Source organism: Coffea arabica, chromosome 1e (assembly GCF_036785885.1).
Source record: "Coffea arabica cultivar ET-39 chromosome 1e, Coffea Arabica ET-39 HiFi, whole genome shotgun sequence".
NCBI lineage: Eukaryota > Viridiplantae > Streptophyta > Magnoliopsida > Gentianales > Rubiaceae > Coffea > Coffea arabica.
Genome location: NC_092311.1, coordinates 49,663,810 through 49,685,582, shown reverse-complemented (window position 1 = coordinate 49,685,582; position 21,773 = coordinate 49,663,810). Strand labels below are relative to the sequence as shown.

The window sequence follows — 21,773 nt, the reverse complement described above, 5'->3', positions numbered from 1 at the left end:
TAAAAAAAGAAATGACCCATAAAGTATTAATTCTTTATGGCTATCATCCATTACATGAGTAAAGTATTGGCTCTTTATGGGCATTTTATTCTGAATCATTTAATTTATGTTAAATACATAAATGTTTGTAATTAAAATTGAAAAAGTGTTATATTAATATTTTTACGGGAACAAAGATTGGTAGTTTTTGTATTTAATAAAAATTAAATATTTGAAAGTAAATACAAATCTGTATTTGAGCTTAAATATTTGTATTAAATTAAATGTTTGAAAGTAAAATGCCCATAAAGAGCCGATACTTTAAATAGGTAATGCGTATTTGTTTATAAACTATACTCCTTAAAATTTATTAATTGTTAATTAATTTGTAGTACTTTGTCATTCATTGGACATGTAATACAAAGGACAAATTTGGTAAAAACTTTTAATTTCACTCCCTAAAACAATATTTTAATCGTTTGGACTGGATTTGCAAAGGATTAGTAACCTCAGGGGAGGTTAGTGTAATTTTTCAAACCACAGGGGAGATCAGTGCAAATGTCAGAAACCTCAGGGGAGGTTTCTGCAATTATCCCTTGATATAATTCAATTGGGGGCCAGAGGGGCAGCAGGCAAAGCAGCACTACTTAATACTTATCTGCGTGTCAAGGTCGTCCCCCTAGTCAACCTTTGACTCTTTCTTCTTCTTCCCATCCCACCCAGCATTGCAATCAAACTGAGGAAAATTACAGAGCTTCACAATCACCGCTCACCCTCACTCAAACGGCCAACAATTTTTACTACTAATACTGCTCCAAAACACACATAGTCAGTCATGCCTGACTTCCTACTTTGACCCTCCTCGTCTAACGCACCCCGGAAATGGAAATGACCTCATCGTCCTCCTCACACGCCGCCGTGGAGGCAATCCACCGAGCATTGTCCGATGTCTCCGTCTCCGACGACCGCCAGTACGCTTGGGAAAACGCTAGACGCTTCTCCGGATACGCCAAGAGGATACACTTCCTAGTCAACCAGCTTCTCCGGTCGACGGTGCCAGAGAACCTCCCACCTTCCGTTCTGACTGCTCTCAAAGGTATCACCGTTGATTTGACTCAAGTCGCTGAGACTTTAGCTGTGTACAAACACAAGAGCAAGATCTTTGTGCTCATTAACTGTCTGGAGCTCTGCGCCTCTCTCCACGAGCGCACGTTAGCCATTGCCGCGTGGTTAGCGCTCCTCGGCTCCGCCGTGCAAGACGACGGCATTCCCGATCTCCAAAACAAAATCGCTGATCTTTCTAGAGATATGAAACAAGCTCACTTCAGAGTAAATTTTCTTTTTAATCTCCACCTTATTATTGTATATTTTATGACATCAAAATCGTGTTTTTATAGTATGTGCTTTTGGCCACTTTCCTGTTCACTCTTCTTAAGTTTCTGAAGAAAAAAAGTCGGTTTAAGTTTCCTTTGTGCATGTGTGTGTTTTACGTGTGCTCTGGACCGGTCTTTTCCATTTTTCTGTCAATTGTTCTAAGTCGTCGTTAGTATTATTGCTATCGTTTTAGTTATTATAATGTTGTTTGGGTGTTAATCCATGTTTTTTACTGGGGTGTGCGTCTGCGTTTCTGTTCGGATATGTGTTTTCCCATTTTTCGTTTTGTTATAGTAGTGTGCGCGCTTTTTTATCTGTGCTTATGGCCTGTCTCTTTCCGCTCTTGCAGTAGCATTTTAGAGTTTTGATATTATGTGCGTCCATCTCTGTGTCAATGAGGGGTGTTTTAATGTGCGCTAGCTGTTGGCCTGTGATATGTAGGTGACAGAGAATGAAGAAAGAGTTTATTGCACTTTGAAAAAGGAAGGGCAAGGAAGGCAATGCAGCAAAGCAGTGCAGAGTGCAATGGTAATGGATTTAGCTAGAGCTTTGGGGATAGACTCTAATAACCACTTGGCATTAGCTGATCAGGTTAAGCTTCTTAGGAATGATATAGGCAACTCATCTTCTATATCAGATAGGCGTATCTTGACATCATTAGCGAAGATTGTCGAAAATTGGGCAATTCAGCCGGATATTCTAACCCAGAAGTTCGATTTCAATTCTGAAGAGGAAGGAGCTCAATTATTGCCTTTTAAGAACTTTATTTGTCCCTTAACCAAGGAGATAATGAAGAGTCCTGTTGTGTTGGAATCGGCTCAGACATATGAGAAAACTGCTATTAATTATTGGTTTGAGAGATGTTTAGAAGATGGTCGTGAGCCGACTTGTCCTGTTACTGGGGTGGTGCTAAAGTCATTGGAGCTCAAGCCTAACATTGGATTAGCTGGTGCTATTGATGAGTGGGTCAACCGGAATATTGAGGTTCAGATTAAGAGAGCTGTTGAGTATCTCAGTGAGGATTCTTCATCGATGGACTCAATTGACAGGTCACTGGATAGCATATATAAGATTTCTGAAGAGCATCCTATGAGCAGATACAGGGTCAGAAATGAAGGCATTGTTGTTCTTATTCTCAAGCTGCTGAGGAATTCTTCGAAGGTTATTGGATCACTTTTAAGAAGTAAAGCTCTTATGGTATTGTTTAGCATGGCCAAGGATGAAGAAAGCAGGGTGAGTGTGTTCAACCTCTTCTAACAACTAAAAAGTTAACATGGCAACCTTCACTTTTCTTGTGCTGTGAATATAAAACGTCCTGATAACTGCTGGCATTGGCGATGTAGTCTAATCTCTTTGGTGCTTTTTGCTCTTGTTTTTATAGATGTAGCCCAACTGAACATGCTGTCTTTAGGCTTCCTGAGAAACTAAAGTTACGTTTCTCTGGCAGCGTTCAGCAGTAGTTTTAAGTTCTAAGTGTCTGAATTCGTGATCTATCAGAAGGAAGTAAAAGGCTGTCTGGGTAGTTGCTAGCCTATGAACTGCTGGATTCAATCTTTGTCACAACTAAAAAGTTATGGCCCTGTCAATATAATGGTAAGAAAAAGGTAGATTCCCAGCTATTGTGCACTTGATGTGAGCACTAGGTAGATTCCCAGCTATTGTACACTTGATGTGAGCACTCATTTTGTGAAGTAGTCTTCTTTGTCAACCTTTGGCAAGTCAGCTTGATCTTATGAAGGGAGAAAGTGTGAGGGAGAGGCTTTCGTCTCCTTAATGAAGAGAACAGGTTCACATTGATCTTGCCATTTATTTTTTTTTTGTTTATCTTGTCAATTTATTCCTTTTTACTCTAAGGATTGGGTATTAGGGTGTCAAAGAATATGTTGCACAGTCTCTCAATTGGTCTTTAATAGTCGTTTAGCTGACCAATGTTCAATGAAGTTCATTGATGCATGTTATGGAACGCATGTGAAAATTCTTTATTCCTTTTGTTTAGCTGTGAAAGTATAGTAAAATATAGCTTCTAAAATTATTAATATATGAAATCTTGTGCACTATCTTGACATTACGACCCTTTTTGTTTTTCCTCTTCACACCATTTTCCAGGTGATGATGCTTGAAGAGGGGATTACTAGGTCGGCTATACATGGTCTGATTGGGAGCTCAGAGAAAGAGAGAGAATTTGCAGTGAGGTTATTACTTGACTTCTCAAGTGATGAAGATTTCTGCATCAAAATTGCTTCAGAAAAGGGGGCGTTAGTTCTTCTTTCATGTATGGCAGATAATCTGGAAAATCCTTCTTTATCTCATTTAGCTGAGGAGGTCCTGAAGCGCATAGAGAAGGTGGAGCAGAATGTTGAGCATTTAGCAGTGGCTGGAAGATTTGAACCTTTAATGAAACGGTTATGCGAAGGTACGTATTCTATTGTAGTGCTGAAACATTAGGGACAAATTGACAAGGATACTCGGTTAAGAACTATGGCTGCTTGATTATATAATTCACATGTTTGCAGATAAGAGAAGTTTCATCTTCAAAGTTTAGTTCTCAGGCTTTTATAGTTACTAAAATTTCTTTGGGGCGTCCAGGTTCCCAGAAACTCGGACATTGAAAAATTGTTTATTGTAGATGTTTCAGCACATCCAACATTACAAGCAGTCCTGCCCCTGAAACTCTTTCATTTTCCCTTCTGGTGATCTAGAACAAATAATTTAAATATAATCAAGGATCCAAAGTATATTGTCAGTGTGAACGCTTACTAGTTATATTCTCACCATTTATTACTGTTTTGCGACATGCATTATACATTTTTCTGTAACTGTATTCTTGTACTGAATTTGAGAAAATGGAAAAAAAAAATGAATCAGAGGTCTGATGATTCATTGGCATGTACACCCGGAGGTCAGAAGATTTATTCACATAATTACCTGTTTACTTAATAAAACAGAAATTTGCTTTGAAATCATACAAATAAAACTAAGGACGGGGCTCCAACAAAATAATTGAATAGATGAAGGGCATGATTAGAGGTTTCTTTCTAATATTTCTGTTTAAGTTTCTTATGCTTTAATGTTGAGCTGGAGATTTGTACATAGAAACACAGGAAACGCCAAAAATGATTATGTTCAACTACTTGACACCAATGATCATATTCGAAACGTATACTCTATATTCCTATGAACACTTCCATAGGAAAGGAAGGAAAAACTTTTTTTCATTGACTCTCAATGTTCCATTGAACAGGTCCTGATGATGTCAAAATAGAGACGGCATCTGTAGTGGGGAGAATGACCTTGACAAATAGCAGTAAGGAACAAATTGCTTGTCAGGGTGCTAGAAGTTTAGTTGAACTGCTATCAAACCTGGATGGAAGAGCAGCAAGTCTGCAAGCTTTGTATAACCTTTCATGCTTTGCTGAAAATGCTACAATCCTTACTGATTCTTCGGTGCTTCCAGCTCTAACAGAAATTCTTTTTGAGAATCAAGTTGTATCCTTAGAATTGAAGGCATTAGCTGCATCGATTATTGCAAATATTGTGATGAGCCCTGGACATTGGGAATTAGCTTCTGCTGACAAGGCAGGGCATCCACTGCAGTCAGAATCAATTATTTCTAGTTTTCTGGGGCTTCTTTTACTTGCATCACCTCCATGCCAACTATCTGTTCTCCAAATTCTATATCGTATTGCATCCTCGCCCCAAGCATCAGGTAACTTTTGTCATATCAATATAACCTTTACACTCTTTTGCAGAAAAAATAAGTTACCATTCCCTTTGGAGTTGGATTAGAGGAAAGAGAGATTAATGCTTTACATGAAATCAAAAAGAAAGAATTAAAATGTAATCCCTAGTAACTGGAATACAGCAATGTTATGGGGTTTGAAAACAATCTGATCCAAACTTTCCGAGATGCTTGGAAGCAGTTGGATATTAGTACACCCTTCCTGTATTAGTGTAAGAAAAATAGCCTTAAATGATGTTTTCATTAACTAACACAACTAGTTTTCTAGAACTTGCTTAATGGTGAAACAGAACTCATCCTCAGAGCATCCTGGGATAATGACACTCCTGTGTCACTAATGACAATTGGGTGTTACTGTCTTTTCTGCAGAATCTGTCACTACTCACATAAGATCTGGAGATGGTATCAAAACAATTATCACATTTCTTGAGCACCCAAAAATTGAACACCGGAATTATGCTTTGAGGCTTACAAGGGTCCTCTCTGAGAGGTTTGGTGAAGAGCTTGCCAGTGCACTTAGAACTTCCAACAAGTTTGTCATGCTCAAAGACAAGGTACTTGACAGTCAATCCAGAGATGGTGAGCGATCTGATGCTGCCTGCATTCTTGCCAATCTTAGCCTCTCAGAAAATGAAGTGAAAACTATGTTAGGAACTGGTTTCATTAAGTGGATCGTTTCCACTTTAAAGGGCCAGCATTGCAGTACAAATGGAAGAAGTTCGAGGTCCAATTCCACCATGGCAGAAGGACTCCTTGGCATATTACTGCACTTCTGTAGGAGCTCTGATCCACAATGTCTTGGTGTAATCAAAGAGCATCAAGTTATGACCATTTTCCGTGACCAACTGGTTTTCGCATCAACAGTGAGGATGAAACAACTAGCTGCCCTGGGTTTGAAATACTTGTCAGAATCTGGAATGTCCCTCGCTGCTGCTGGCGACTTTGACCCGAGTCCTCCCCAAGGATTCTGCTCTTCCTTCTTCATATGTACTAGGGCCCTTCCAGCACATTCTTTGTGTCCTATTCATGCCGCCCCATGTGAAGAAGGTAGCCAACTTTGTCTACTCAAGAGCAATTGCATCAAGCCTTTGGTTGATGCACTCTCAGACAGAGATACGACTGTCCAAGTTGCTGCATTAGAAGCAGTTTCAACCTTGTTGCAGGAGAACTCCGCTGGTTTAAAGCGTGCTATGGGGGAGCTTGAAAGCCTTGGCATGGCTAATGCAGTCGTGGTTCTCTTCACAGAATCGCGGCCAGGGGAGCTTCAGGATAAGGCCATTGGTATGGTGGATAAGATGTTGAGAGCTGATAGCTTCGCCCACCGCCAATCTCTCAATCAGTCTCTTGTTAGGGCCCTGGTGGATGCCTTTAAATATGGAAGTGTTATGACAAAAAGCCATGCTCAGGATGCCCTCACCAACTTAAAACAAATATCAGGGGTTAGTGGACAGCCATCTAGTCAAAGCCGAGGACAAAGATAGCTGTTAGGAGTAACTTGGAGTCAGATGCTAATTGCAAATTTCCACCATTATCTTACGTTCCTTAACACACACACACACACACACAACCCCCCCCCCCCCCGGTTTTCAAAAAAATGGAAAAGAACAAATCATCTTACATATTCTTTAAACAGTTGTGTAGTGATAGAGGCAATTTATAGCAAAATAGAGACTCTGAATTTTGTATAATTAGTAGGAAATATTATGTATGATGTTGGGGACAAACTAGGGTAATTGCACAGTTAATGGATTATAGCATTTGAAGGTATGCTGGTTGAGATTATTCCCCCTCAAGAGTCAAGGTTGTTGGTGCACAATGCCAGCAGCAAATAGTCGTTGCCTTTGTGCGCGATGTAAGCAAGCCACCATACATGATTTCGAATCCAGCCTCTCTCGCTGTCGAGATGATGTCAGAGATAAAAGCAAGAAGGGAGTGAAGGAGATTGGCGCAGGGTTTCTGCAGAAGACGAGGGTTGATGAGTTGCGAATCATGTCTTTGGGGTGAGAGCCTTCGAATATTTTTTTCTTCTTTTATTTTTCTCGGTCGACCTATTCGGCAGGGAAAGGAAGAAGAGCATAATTCATTAATAATAGTTTGGGAGTGTTAAACCATCTGAAACATGATATATAATATGTAATTGTTAAATATGATATTTCATACAAAACTCAGATCTGATTTGTAAAGTTGAGTGGATCTAGACTTAAAAACCGGTCAACTGCATGATTCAACTATTTTTTTTTTTTGGTTGAGAAACATTGCTGCAAAGAGCGGGTGCCCTTGGGAAACTATATATAAAAGTGCGTTCTTTTGCTTCCGTGTTTTTGCCAGATGCAAAGCGAAAACAACAAAATGGGGAAGCTTAAAAAAGAAATAATAAGAAGAAGAAGAAGAGGCGTTGTTGCGTACGCGAGTTATAAGAGGAAAATCCCTTGCAATTAGTGCACCCACCTTTCACATAAATTCACTTAACAACCAATTAAAAAGTCAGATACATTGAAACACAAAAAAGAAAAAAGAAGAAGGGGTCTGGTGAGTACTCAGGAGCACTTGTTAGGTGAAGTCCAAGTATTAAACAATGTATGTGTGTGTTTGCACAATGTACAAACGCATGATAATTTTTTGTAAAATTTAAACTGATTCAAAGAGCTATTAAGCTAAGCATACTCGACTACTGGAACAAATTTCTTTTCCATCATGAAGTACAAAATTCAAGGTCATAAACTATATGCATTTACCATGTCGTTTGTCAACAATTAAATTATTCTAAGAATTTATTTAGGTGTTAAGCTTTTTAATGATCTTTTTTTTTTATGTACTCATTATCTATTTCGAAACTATAAAGTTGAAAAAATTTTGTCGGAAATTTATTATATTTGTGGGTTTTAAACAAATTCAACTCAATAGAAGCTCCTGATTACTTGGTGAATAATCAAGTAAAATCTCTAGACTCGAGGTTCATCGAGTTTTTAATCAAATCATGTACTATTTATTATAAGAAATCGGGTTAACTGAGCAGTAAAACACAACTTAATATTAGGGTAGCGGTTAGATCCATACAATGTACTTTCACTGCTAATTGTATAAGTAACCAATGTATTGAAGGTGCGGATTTAAAATGGAAAAAAAAAAAAGTGAAATAAGCTATTCCCATTAAGGAATCCTCAAATTATGATATTAACAAGTGCCAATTGACACATGGTAGAAAATCTATTTACTACAATATAAAGAGCGAATGTTTTTTTTTTTTTTAGCATCAACGATAACATTCTTATAATTTAATCCAACCTATTCTATAGGAAGGAAGAGTTTGAAGAAGCTATGTAAGGGACTAACAGGTATACAGATCTGACTAGATTCAAAAGGGTATTCTTTCACCTCCTTTAAATTTTTTTCACTGTAGGTGAGTTAGAACACCCGACCTACGAATGTTTAATGCCAAATGCGCACTAAACATCTTGCCCGCGATGTTATGAGATTGTGGAAACTGTCCATCACTTGTTCTGGACATGCCCATGTTCACTACGCGTTTGGCAGTCAGAGCGGCGAGAGAGACGGCGTTCTCATAATCCCATCCTTGCCTTGAGCCAAAATCTCCAAAACTTGTCAAATGCATTTCTCTCTGTCACTCTCCATTTTATCTTTACTTTTAACGGGGTGATATTTATTGGCAGATTCTTTCCACAAATAAATATGAAGCAAGTGAAAAAGAAAAGAAAAAACCACCAGTTTTTTGGTTGGTAACTACCACCAATTCATTAAAACTTTGTGAGATGGAAGACAAGGGTTCAAATCTTACCTCCCATCAATTTATTACAATTAAATGTGATCATGCATAAAAAATTCAAGCGAGTCCACAGTGACACGCAAGATACAGTACATCGCAAGGACGGTACTTTGGTGTGACTTCACTCACAAAATGATGGTAGGACAAACAACATTAACGACACACTGTCCTGCACTTTTTCATTGGAACCAAACATTTAAGCCGATCCCCGTACAGCTAATTAGAGGCTGATTGCGGCCGTCGATTTGCGATCCATCTCCCAGTAAATGCTCCGAAGGTTTTATTATAATAGATCGTCTCTAGTACAAATCAGTTTCCTCATTACTTGTATTACTTGGACTTGGCTCCACTCAACCATTGAATTTATTGTGTCCACCCTCTTTCTCCTTTCTCCTTTCTCCCCGGAGCGTATTTTAGAATTAGAACCGTATGAGCCCTGGGGCTACCGTACAAAGGGGATGCTTAAACATTTTTCTTTTGGCTTTCCAATCCTCATTCTGGGCTGATTCCGCACAATTTGCTGCTTCTGCAATTACTATTCATATTTCGACCGTGGAATGTGTGCGCGCGCGTGCATAGGGGATTATTTAGAAAAAAAAATCTTTTAAAATAATACTATTTAATATTTTTTGTGACGTGATATATATATGTGAGATGGTAAAGTGGTTGAAATAATAAAATAGTGATTAGAAATTATTGAGTAGACCTTATATACACTTACAGTATAAGTGTATATATTATCATTGTTGAATTCATGATACGTGTGCAAAAGTTAAATTTCAAATTTAAACTTTGTATGGTTATTATTCATCGAACATCGACAGCGTGTATACTATCAGTATATAAAAAATTAATTCAAAAATATTTATGATACAATCGCATGATTTTTTTACAAAGAAGAAGATACAAAGGAGTAATGATCATCGAGCTTGTCGGACTGAAGGTTATTTAGAGTTTTTTTTTTGGGTAAATCATCGGAACTAAGTCTAGATTGGTATGGGCTTTCGCACTTTCTAAGACTTGTGAAGAAATTGTCAAGTAGGATCAACTCAAATTTGTCTATTGACTGGAGTTAAGAATTACCCCAGAATTCCATTTCAACGGCTGGCTGGTTAAGATTATTTGAACATCTTCATGAACGGAGATCTTAATGTCAATTTCGAACGGAGGGGGCAGAGTGACGGTTTTGACAATACGGGAGATGAGATGCAAGTGAGAATTCGGGTTCAAAACTCTCTGCTTACCAAAAAATAAATAAATTCGAATGAAGAGATCAGTCCCGTGGGCCAAAAAAAATCTGATTTCTAGGGCAAAACTGCAGAAACAGTAGTCTTATAACGTCGTTAGCAATTAGAAATGGTCCTAAAACAAATGTCAAAGAGTTTGATTTTGGGATCATAGACTTTTGATATTTGCTTCTTGAGCAGCCATTATGTTGAACCAATTGAGTTTCTCTTCTGTAACGTAATTATATTTTCCGTATGGAGTATTAAATATCTAATTTGAGCCTTGTGGGATTGAAGGTACCATTCCACACTTTATTGGCATCAGAAGAGAATTTTTAATTGAACTTGTGCTCATGTTAGACGAGAGGTGATGATCTTTTCTGTTTTGTTTGGCAAATTAAGGACATTAGAATTTTCAGAAATAAATATAAATCAAGTATCACTTTTTCTTCTTCTTCTCTCTCTTTTTTAAATAGCTTTCAATATTTTACTTTAATTGTCCGTAGTATGATTTTTTAGACCAGTAAACCAATTACAGTTGTGCAATTGATATCGTGCCATAAATTGCCCTTTTTTTTGGTCTACGCAAAGAGTAATTGCGACTAAATCACCTTGCCGGCTTATTAATTACGAAATGCTTTTTTTTTTGTTTTGTTTTTTCTAATAAAGTCTCTTCTAAGTTTTTTTTTTTTTTTTTGTGAGAGTTTTTGGTTGTTTTTTCTAGAGATTCTAGTGAGAATTTTCTATTTTTCTAGGGATTTCTACAGAGATTTTGTGTTTTTTTCCTTATTTTATTGCTGCATGATTTCCAACAATCTGTCAATGAAATTTGTTTTCATCTAAAAAAAACTCTTTTTTGATCAAGAATACCCCTCCTAGTTTAATGAATGTAAAATGTTTTCCTACTTTTTTAATACAAACTTGCAATTACCCCATAGAAAATGAATCATAAACGTTATGGTTAATTTTTTCATCAAATTTGGATACACATCTATCATATATATATATATATGTAAAATTTAAAATTGAAATTCATCTTTAAAATAATATAATATTTATTTTAACCTAATCTATATCTATATGTATTCAGGAAGGGATTTTTAGCAGAAACCCTCTCAATGCCTTCTAAACTTGTCATACTTTTTTCTAGATTTTTGTATTTATTTTAATACATAAAAAAGTAGTGGGTTATAACCCATCTTATCACAAATCAATATTCCCACTATCCCACTATCACCTTATCACCAATCAATATTCCCACTATCTCACTCCCACTATCCCACTATCTTAACTCATATTTTTGTATTTATTTTAATACATAAAAAGGTAGTGGGTTATAACCCACCTTATCACCAATCAATATTCCCACTATCTCACTATCACCTTATCACCAATCAATATTCTCACTATCTCACTCCCACTATCCCACTATCTTAATTCATCATACAATTACTCCTACAACTTCTTCTTTTACTGATCGACTTAATTAACTTATCGAGTTAATTCCCTCACCCTCTCTCTCAGTTTCTTATTTGTTTTAGGTTCTCTATTGATTTTGTAAATGTATTGATTTTGTTTCTTTTGTGAGCAGTAGTGGAAGATATTATGTGCAGAGACTCCAGCAGAAATCAACCTTCTTGCGGCCGGCTTAATTTTCCAGGTCAGTCCCCTCTGCCTTTTAAGTATGTTTTGTTTTTGCTTTGTTGTTTGTCATTAATGATATTGCATTGATTTTCTGATCATCCATTATTTCTGAAAATTTTTTACAAAATCTTATGAACGGTTGTTTGCTTATTGTTACACTGTAAATCAAAGATAAAAAGGTATTGCTTGCTTATATAATTGCGGATGGTATAGGTTCATGATTGAGGGTTCTATTATTTCTAACATAAATTGTATATTATAAAAATTTATTTGTTTGTATTACTGAAATTTTTTTAATTATTTTTTATTGCACATTTATCACATAAAATAGGTGTTACGATAGTTATTTTCATAATTTTATTCCAAAAATGATCGTGCATGAAATAAAAAAAAATATTTTTTGATAATTTTAAAAAATAATTAAAAATGGTTTATAATTGGAGAAAAACAATTCAGCTACTACTAATAACTAAGGCACTATACGCCCATTATTAAAATTGGATTAATTTTTAATTTCGTCAGAAATCCTTTTGGCAAAATTGCATTCTATCCTTTCTTTTCTTTATCAACAATGACAATTACAACTATGTAATTCATCTATCTAGCAACAGCACAATTCAACTCACGGAATAAATAGTTCATTGCTTAAAGTACTTAAACGAAAGGTTAGAGCCAAGTCCTACTTAACACCTGTAGGTAATATATTACAATTAGAAAAAAGAAAATGATTCAAGAGGAGCCAAAAACTCACAAAGCCCCTGACATATGTGCAATCGTCAAGGCACTTTTGAGCATTAAAAACTGCATTCCTTAGTTCAGGTAACCACTTCTCTGTAATTGTTTTCATTTGATTACAATGCAATTCTATTAAATTCTATTGATGCTATTTCTATATTAATTATTATTTTTTTTGGTTAACAGTTCTCATACAATGTATCACTATTTACACATAAAATAAATACATAAACTATTGATTTTTAATTTAATATATATTTTATTTCTAGATCTAAGAAATGAAAAATGTAACTATCCTCAAGATCGCCAGGCATCCACATCACCAATGATTTTGCATGATCATGGTAAATATACAGTTTCTTATATCGTCATACTTATCTTACATATACATTTTTTGGCTACACTATCTTGCTAAATCAACTATAGATACAATACAATACAATTGTATTACAATTGTTCGATTACAATACAATTGTATTACATTCTATTGATGCTATTTATAGACAACTTAGCAATTTTATAGATTAGCAATTTATTTTATTTTATAGATTACCAATTACTACATGTACCAAAATATTTTTATATAGGGATTACTTCATTAACTATGGGTGCTAATAACAATTCAATTGGTGCGTATTTTTCATTTGATTATAACACAATTGTATTAAATTCTATTGATGCTATTCTATATTAACTATTGTATTTTTTTGTTAACAATTCTCATACAATGATAAAAAAAATTCTCATACAACTGAAAAAAGACGGTTCTTGAATGATATATACATTCTATTATATTTCAAACTATTGTTAAACAGATATTATATTTTAATTTTATTGGTAAAATTTTTTCACCTTTATTTGTTCACCATTTTATTTTTTTTCCAATAATGTCAGCACCGTGCATAGCACGGGTATTCCCACTAGTAATAATGTATGCATTGTCACTGAATTATGAAATCGTACTTAGAATTATGAAATCTGTTAGTAAGGCTCTTCTCGCTTCGTGAGACGTAGCTCTTAACGTTCAACTTGAAACTACTGACAAACCCACCTCACACAAGTCAGAACGCCTGCCCAATTTCCTAAGCTGTAAAAGCCCGAGAGCGAAATGTGTGGTTGAACCTTTGAGGCCCCCCTTGTCTTATGGACCACAAACTTGAGATCCTCTCCGCCGGACTGCCACTTCCCTATTCTAAATTAAATTCAGTGTCAATCACACGTTTATTACGTGAAAGTAGAAGAAATTTAATTAATTAATATAAATCAATTCACAAATAGCGAGAGAAAAAATTAACATACACGAAAACTTGAATTCAAGACTTATAATTCATGAAATGTTAAGAGAGAGCACTATGTCTATGTGTAGGATCGTGGGTTGAAATTTTATTATATGTGAGTTTTATTTACCATATTTTTGTGGGCTAGTTCGTAATATCTTAAAAAATCGTAATACCTATCATTTGTGGATTAATTTTTAAAATTATTTTTATTATTCTCATCATCGTTTGTAACTTGATTAACAAAAATAAAAACTATATATTTGGTAACAAATTATGCGGCTGCTTGATTGAATGTCATACAACACATGCATCACACAAAGCACAATTAACCTCAGAGAAACGGCTCTGTGATTGGGTTACGTGTCCCGTGTTTGGGGGAGTTCTCCATTTTTTCGAATCAAGGGTCCCTGTCAAATTCTAAAAATTCTCCCCAACCCAGTCCCTGTCAAATTCTAAAAATTCATACTTTGTCTCTATCAAATTTTGAAATTTTTCAAAGTTCTTATATTTATTTAGCTATTCGTCCTTCCAAGAAAAATCATACTCTCTTCTCTTAAAAGTTTGAGAATTTTCAAAATTTCTATACATATTTGTCTCCAAAACTTTTCAAAAAGACTCCAAATATATATATATATATATATATATGCATATATGTGTGTGTATTTCACCCCCTCAAACTAAAATTTTCCAGTTAGCACACTGTTCTAATACTAGTAGTTAACTCTAGTACGCAATTTTGACCTAATGGCTTCAGTCCGGCCGCCGCTTCAAAGGTCCATATTTGGGTACAGTTCATCGTAGCATGTTTAAATTGAAGAAAATGAGACACGTGCACCAAGGAAATTTTTTTTTAAAAAAAAAAATCCAGCTTGAGTTTAACAAGTATTCATTCGGGTCCTTGTCGCGGAGCTCCACCAGCCCGAGCACAACACATAAAATTAAATTAACCAAAGACATTATATATAACGCGGATACCTTGGACAACGACCCATATTTTGATTCAGAACCCAAGAAATAAATAAATAAAAATACTGTTTTAGGGGAGAATAAATATTGAAATCTTTGAATACCGGGTAAATATTCCAAAAGAAATCCAGCGCCCGGAAACACTACTACTGGTATTTCGAAGCTGACTTAGTAAGAATATGAATAGGGATACAAAGAAAGTAGAGATTGGATGGGAGTATTTTCATATCCCTTGCAATGTGGAATTTAGTGTTCACAAGGTCGATAATCCATCTGGGGAGCAACTTGTTAAAATGACTGTTCTAAAATGCGTGGAGAGCAGAAACCAAACTCCAAAGTTGTAGGACTAAGGATCTGACACGTACTGATCCTGAATTATTTCAAGAAAAATTATGGATACCCCTTTATCAGAGATCCATAGTTTCGATTACAACAATTGAACAACCAAAAAGGCCTTACCGAGCTTAGCTTTTGTTAATGAATGAAGTAAATAGCAGCCCCCAAAATAGAGAAAGAGAGAGGGGAAAGGCTAAAATCGTTTGGAAATTTCCCAAAAAAGGAAATGAAGAGAGAGAACCCAAATTGTAGAAGTAAACCGATGGTGGGAGTAGCTGGAGAAGCACAACCCCACGAGAGTCAAGACAACGGAGGGCCGAGTTCGACGGGCACACATCGTCCATGTCACTCACTAGTGTATAGCTGCAAAGCAAATTTCATACATTCCTGGCGTGTATAATGCTCTTACCGTTTTTAATACGGGCATCTCCACCGGCCATCGATACTTTTTTTGCCTTATAAATTTGAGGATCCCTGCATGGCGGACACCCCGAGAAACAGACACAAATTCGTTTGTCCTTCTCCGACTTGGCTGATCGAGGAATAAGTCATTCCCCTGTTCAATCTCCCTCTTCCCCCTTCCTTGACCCTCAGCAGCTGGTGCTCTTCCGCCGACATGTGTCAAGGTAAAATATCAACCACATTCATGTCATGCATATGCTTAGCTCTCTAACTTTCTATTTCGGTGAAAAGTTGCCTAAAATCATGGTTGTGCCGCTTTGTGATGAACAAAGAGACAAATTGTTGCTTTTTTTTTTTTTTTTTACTTTGTGATAAACAAAGAGCACATCTTTCCGTGTTTCTTAAGAAATAATTCCAATCTGGTAAGCATATTATTCTAGAATTCTCCTTAGCTTTTTCTCTCGTCTTTCCTGTTAAATTCGGTGGAGGATTTCTATATTTCAAGCAAATGCAACCATCGTTGTGGAATGGAATTAGCACACATACATTTTGCCATTTGGTTGTCCTGTTTTTAGAAGTTACACGCTACTTGTAGCCACCAATCATCGATCTAAATTTATCATTATCTTATCCTCTGATCCTTATATATATTTTTACGCGGGTTGATCTGAACAGGTATCGTTGATCTCAGGTACAATTGATAAGATTGTTGTACATTTTTCATAATTTGTTGTACATTTAAATAACTTTATTGTACTCAAATCATAAAATAAAACAGAGTAAGTTACGTGAATGTACAGTGAGTCATAAAAAAATTAAGGTTAACTGTACCTGTCCGGTTTCGATTTTATGTACTATTACTTTTTAAAATTACACTACTGTCTGTCTTTCTGTCATGCTACTAAGATTCCAATATGTTTATATGCTAAGTCTGTCAAGAAAGTGGAATTCTTCATCAAAGTATAGTAACAGAAAAACCTGCCTTTCGTAAGAAAATTTTCCTTTTTCCCCGATGCCTTTTGCATGGGGCACCACCATATTGCACCTTTCGCTTTCTGTCAATATGGGAGATTGGAGTCCGCTAAAATTATATGCGCTCACACTTGGCAGCCCCAAACCAAACATAGGATAGGATGTAACAAACTTCAGTTTTCGGTGCTAAGTGCGTGAGTGTACTTTGCTGTGTTCTTTCAGTCGTCTTCCTAGCATCATGGCAACACCTTTACCCCCCCAACTTACAAATTCAACCACAAGCAGCACTACAAGATTAATTAATTTTGTATAAATCAGAATCCAAGAACAGACTGAAAACGATCTGCCCCCTTGTCACATTGTCTCTCCGTCCACTATTCAGCGTCGGTTCCAAAACAACTTGGGCGAAATAGGGGGTTCTGCCGGGGAGGGGATACTTTGAGATTATTATGCGGTAATCCCTCCGGCAGTAGTAATACTGTAATAGTGCTAGTGCATTGGAATAGAATACATGTCGTAGGTAGCTAGCTAATGTAAAAAGAATCTCTATTCATTAAGAGATTTAGTAAAATCAAATGAATACCCCCAAAAAAAAAATGATATGGACAAACCTAGAAAAAGGAGAAGTACTTCTGTAAATTGTGAGGTAAGGTCCTGGGAAAACGAGATGCTCTACCATATACTAGTATTTTATACTTGGAGATACCCGCGTGAAAATGCCTTTAAATTTTCGGGCGACAGACAATAGTACAAGTAATTACTAACATATACTTGCAGCAAGTTCCTCACACTTGAAAATGAACCCATCTGGCATTTGCTGTTGCCGATGCTCTCTGTGCATAAGATCCCCACCCCACCCCCCCTTGGTAGTCGTGCTAGAGTCTAAAATATTGTAACCGTATTTGAACCCTTTTTTTTTTTTTTTTTTTTTTAGAATTCAAGATTCATACTTGAGCAGAAAGTGATTGATTCCCTTTCAAGAATCTCTTTTTCGCTTCTCAAGTTGGTTTTCTTGCTCACCGACCTTTTTACAGATTTGGGTCACTCCCTTTCGCCGCTTTCGGCAGACAAAAAGGGCCAAGTTGAAAATACTAAACCTGGTAGGGCATTGGTGGGAGAGTGCGAGGAGACAGAGAGACCGGTGAACAGCAGCAGCGGTATCATTAGCAAAGACATGGATGAAGTTGATTTTGATCCAAGCGCATCGCCTCCTTTTAAGATTGCTGACATTCGAGCGGCCATTCCTGAGCATTGCTGGGTAAAGAATCCATGGAGGTCTCTGAGTTATGTTGCTCGAGACCTTGTTGTAGTGGTTGGATTAATAGCACTGGCACTTCACTTTGACAATTGGATGGTTTGGCCAGTTTATTGGGCTGCTCAGGGAACAATGTTTTGGGCAATCTTTGTTCTTGGCCATGATTGGTAACTACTGCAATCTCTTCACCCACCAGTTGATCACCACCATTTTTCCTTTTCTTTTCTTTGTTTTGGTCTGCGATAATTAAATCAAATCTCCAATTTCTTGGAACTGCAGCGGGCATGGGAGTTTTTCCAACAACCCAACGTTAAACGGTTTTGTGGGACACATCCTGCATTCATCTATTCTTGTCCCTTACCATGGATGGTTAGTTCCTCAAAAAAACTCTCTTCTTGGAGCTAGGCTCCACCCAAAAAAAAAAAAAAAAATTCAACTCCACACAATGTGACCTGAATCACTATCTGCAGGAGAATCAGCCACAGAACTCATCATCAAAACCACGGAAATGTTGAAAAAGATGAGTCATGGGTGCCGGTAATTTTCCTAACCTCATATTCTACCTTAAGCCCTCTACGGACATTTTTTCTTCGAATAATATGGGCTTTCAGTTTTATTGTTCCCCCACTCCTTTTCCCGACAACTGGAGGAGACGATTGGGAGCCACGCCTTCTCTACTATAGGAGCAAGCATCGAACCACTCCCGATGGTTTCAGTGACTTGTCCTTCTAATTCCAGTTTTTTAGTTTCCGATTTATGACATGCCATATCCGGAAACGATAGAACTCCATCAGTCTGAACCAGCTGTTGAATTGCTTTCCTTGTTTCAGTTGCCGGAGAAGACGTACAAGAATCTGGATTACTCTACTAAGTTCATGCGTTACAAGATCCCTTTTCCGATGTTTGCATATCCACTATACCTGGTAAGATATACTATTAAGACTTCCCAGTTCAGAAACTTTACTGCTCCTAGATGTGGCATTAACTCGTTGTATTGCAATGGAATTATGTAACAGTGGAGCAGGAGTCCAGGGAAAACGGGTTCTCACTTCGACCCATACAGCGATTTGTTCCAACCCAGTGACAGGAAGTACGTGGTAACATCAACCGTCTGTTGGACTCTGATGCTTGTTTCCCTCTTCTGCCTATCAGCAGTGTTTGGTGTCATGCAAATGCTTAAGATCTATGGCATTCCCTACTTGGTAACTCACATTATTACTTTCTGTTTTGAGATCTCTCCTAATTCATAATAATATGTAATCGCAATTTGAATTACTTTCAGGTATTCGTCATGTGGTTGGACTTTGTTACATACTTGCACCACCATGGCTATGAACAGAAACTTCCCTGGTACCGTGGCCAGGTAATCTAATTCTAAATAAACTGGGACACTTTTTTCTGTTGTCTCTGTCCTTGTTGGGGCCTGCTGTTTACTTTTGTTCCAGAACGGTACTAATCTCACTGAAATTGTACCAGAACGTTGTTATTGATTTCACGGCTCAAAATTAAAATGACAAATGACATGGACCAGGTTGAGGACTCGAGGGACCATGCTGCATTCTTTTCTTTTTTTTTGCAACTTTGTCAGCAAAACTAATTCAAAGCCCACCACCAAGGTTGGCATTCAAATTAATACTACTAATGTCTTTTGCTGCCTTGGAGCAGGAATGGAGTTACCTGAGAGGCGGCCTTACCACGGTTGATCGTGATTACGGATTGTTTAACAACATTCATCACGACATTGGCACCCACGTTATACACCATCTCTTTCCTCAGATCCCACATTATCATCTAGTAGAGGCGGTAATGACTCAAAATTTAGCCCCCCCCCCCCTCCTTATTCGTTCTCGTGATTGTCCTTAATCAATTACTTAAATGGTAGATTGTCATATTCTGGTTTGTTTTCTTTTTTTTTTGTCTGGACGCAGACAAGGGCAGCTAAGCCAGTCCTAGGCAAGTACTATCGAGAGCCCAGAAAATCTGGGCCAATTCCATTGCACTTGATTGAAAATCTGGTCAGAAGTATCAGTCAAGATCACTACGTTAGCAACACAGGAGACATCGTGTATTACCAGACCGACCCAAATCTCAACGGATCCCATCATAAGAGCAAGGATCAGTAACCCCCCCAATCCCACGGAGTCTACGAGTTGCAGACCAGAGAAATAATACAAGGCTTTAAAGCCATTCACAATCTGTTCGGAGCCAACTTCTGGTCCTGATGGCTCGACAATTCAGCAGCTTTTTATGATAATGTTATACTAGACTATAGTATAGTTGATAAGTACAACTTGCATCTGTTCATTAGAAGTTGGAACTAAAGTTTGCCAGTTTGGTGTTTTAATTCCATTGAAGATGTAATACTACCCATTTTTGAGACATTGAAATTTGAATTAAATCGAGCTAAAGAAGCTAAATTTTGTTCCTGTTTTATCCAACACGTTTTAAGACACAACTTTGCCATTCTTTTCAGCAGCTTTGTTTTGTTTGTGTATCACGTCCAGTTTTGCACCAAGGCAGCATCTTTGTGTGTTCCATTATTCTATTCTATTACTCGTTTTGTGCTGCTTTGAGGGGAGGGGAAAAAAAATGCCAAGACCATATTCACAATTCACTCAATTTCGACTAAAATAAATCTTTCCGAAAAGAAGTGCAAAGTGCAAGTATCCCATAAATAGGGGGAAAAAGAGAGAGAGAAATTTTTGTAATATTTTCTAACTACACTATTGAGGGACTGAGGGAGAAAACTCACTTTTACACCAAATAACTTTAAAGTGCGCTACAATTTTTAGCTTTTAGAATAAAAACAGTTAAACGGAGCCTACTTCTCTAATAAATACTTTTTTTTTTTTTTTTGTTTTGACGGGAAAAGAAAAGCACTATACTTGTCTCGTAATGGCCACTGGTTTGAGCCTAGTGATTGGAGACGAGAAAGTAGAGCACATCAAGTCTTTACTCTAGGCCCAGAGGCCACACTAGATAGAGCCGCCTTTTTTTTTCTTTTTTTCTTTTTTAAAGTAGAGGGTGTCGAGTACTATTAAGGTACTTAACTCTGGGCCCATGGTAGCCCAAATATAAATTTAATTACTGCCTCCCTGGACGGGAATTCAAATTCTTAACCTACCAGCAAGAAAGTCTCATAGTGCCCAAAAAAGGTCTTTAATGCAAATCCTAGCCAATTGAACCAAGTTAACTAACCATTGAGCATCCACTAAAACGGGACTAAGTCCCTCGTTGGATTGTAGGTCAAGGGTTCGATCTTCACTTGTAATGAAAAAAATTTAAAGAAGGTTCTGCCCTTTTTCTAAATTAAGATAGATTAGATTATAGAAATGTCTCCTAAATTAGGATTGATTAAATTATAAAAATATTATCGTTACAGTGTAAAAAAAAAAACCAAATTAACTTGTTGGTTACATCGTAGTACTACCGATGCCAGCCCATCTTCAATTTATGCTGCTACTACATGCCTTGCATATTGATAACTCCCCAACAATAATATCTATCTACATTGGTTGGGTGTAAAACATGAAGAACAGCTTTCAATTGAGAACATGCTTCACTTTAACTTCCATCTTCAAGTACGAAGGAAAAAATGCAGAATTTTCATTGAGGTGGCCCAAAGGGTTGTGCGTGCTATCTACTAGCACTTTGAATAATAGTAGTAGTAACAAGTTAAGGAAAAGGAAACCCAGTTCGAATCCAAAGAATCTTTTCGGACTCCGCAATCTGCAAATTCTTCTGAACCTGGAACTGGAAGCTGGAAATGGGAAGCATGAAGTAGAAAAGGGGAACAAGAAAAACAGAGAATTGAAGTCTGAAGGCAGGGTGGGTGATTGAAGGATTCACTTTTTAAGGACCCTTTGGCATTAAATTGTTTGCTAACACGGCCACGGGGACCGAAACAAAAATTGAATATACAAAAAAGTAGTTGGCGCTTGGCAGTGTGTGTACACTGTACAGGCATAGTTGAAAGTCCAAGCAGGCAAGGTCAGTTTCTTCGGCTGATCGATCAGCAAACCCCACCTCCCAATACCCAAAAAGAATTTTTCCCCCACTCACTATTGTCCTCCCTGACAAT

General features: G+C 37.0%; 2 protein-coding genes across 2 annotated transcripts; both read left to right on the top strand.

Annotated features, from left to right (window-relative positions):
- Nucleotides 1-625: 625 nt before the first annotated feature.
- LOC113711245 (U-box domain-containing protein 44-like) lies at nt 626-6,859 on the top strand. The gene is made up of 5 exons (XM_027234414.2): nt 626-1,308; nt 1,795-2,586; nt 3,460-3,766; nt 4,595-5,059; nt 5,462-6,859. Exons 1-5 carry the CDS (start codon nt 862-864, stop codon nt 6,571-6,573), a joined length of 3,123 nt encoding a protein of 1,040 aa, XP_027090215.1. The 5' UTR covers nt 626-861; the 3' UTR covers nt 6,574-6,859.
- Nucleotides 6,860-15,552: 8,693 nt separating this feature from the next.
- LOC113711235 (omega-3 fatty acid desaturase, endoplasmic reticulum-like) lies at nt 15,553-20,118 on the top strand. The gene is made up of 9 exons (XM_027234410.2): nt 15,553-15,689; nt 17,472-17,859; nt 17,972-18,061; nt 18,163-18,229; nt 18,523-18,615; nt 18,709-18,894; nt 18,975-19,055; nt 19,358-19,495; nt 19,621-20,118. The coding sequence occupies exons 1-9, from the start codon at nt 15,680-15,682 to the stop codon at nt 19,813-19,815; spliced, it is 1,248 nt and encodes a 415-aa protein (XP_027090211.1). The 5' UTR covers nt 15,553-15,679; the 3' UTR covers nt 19,816-20,118.
- Nucleotides 20,119-21,773: the final 1,655 nt, after the last annotated feature.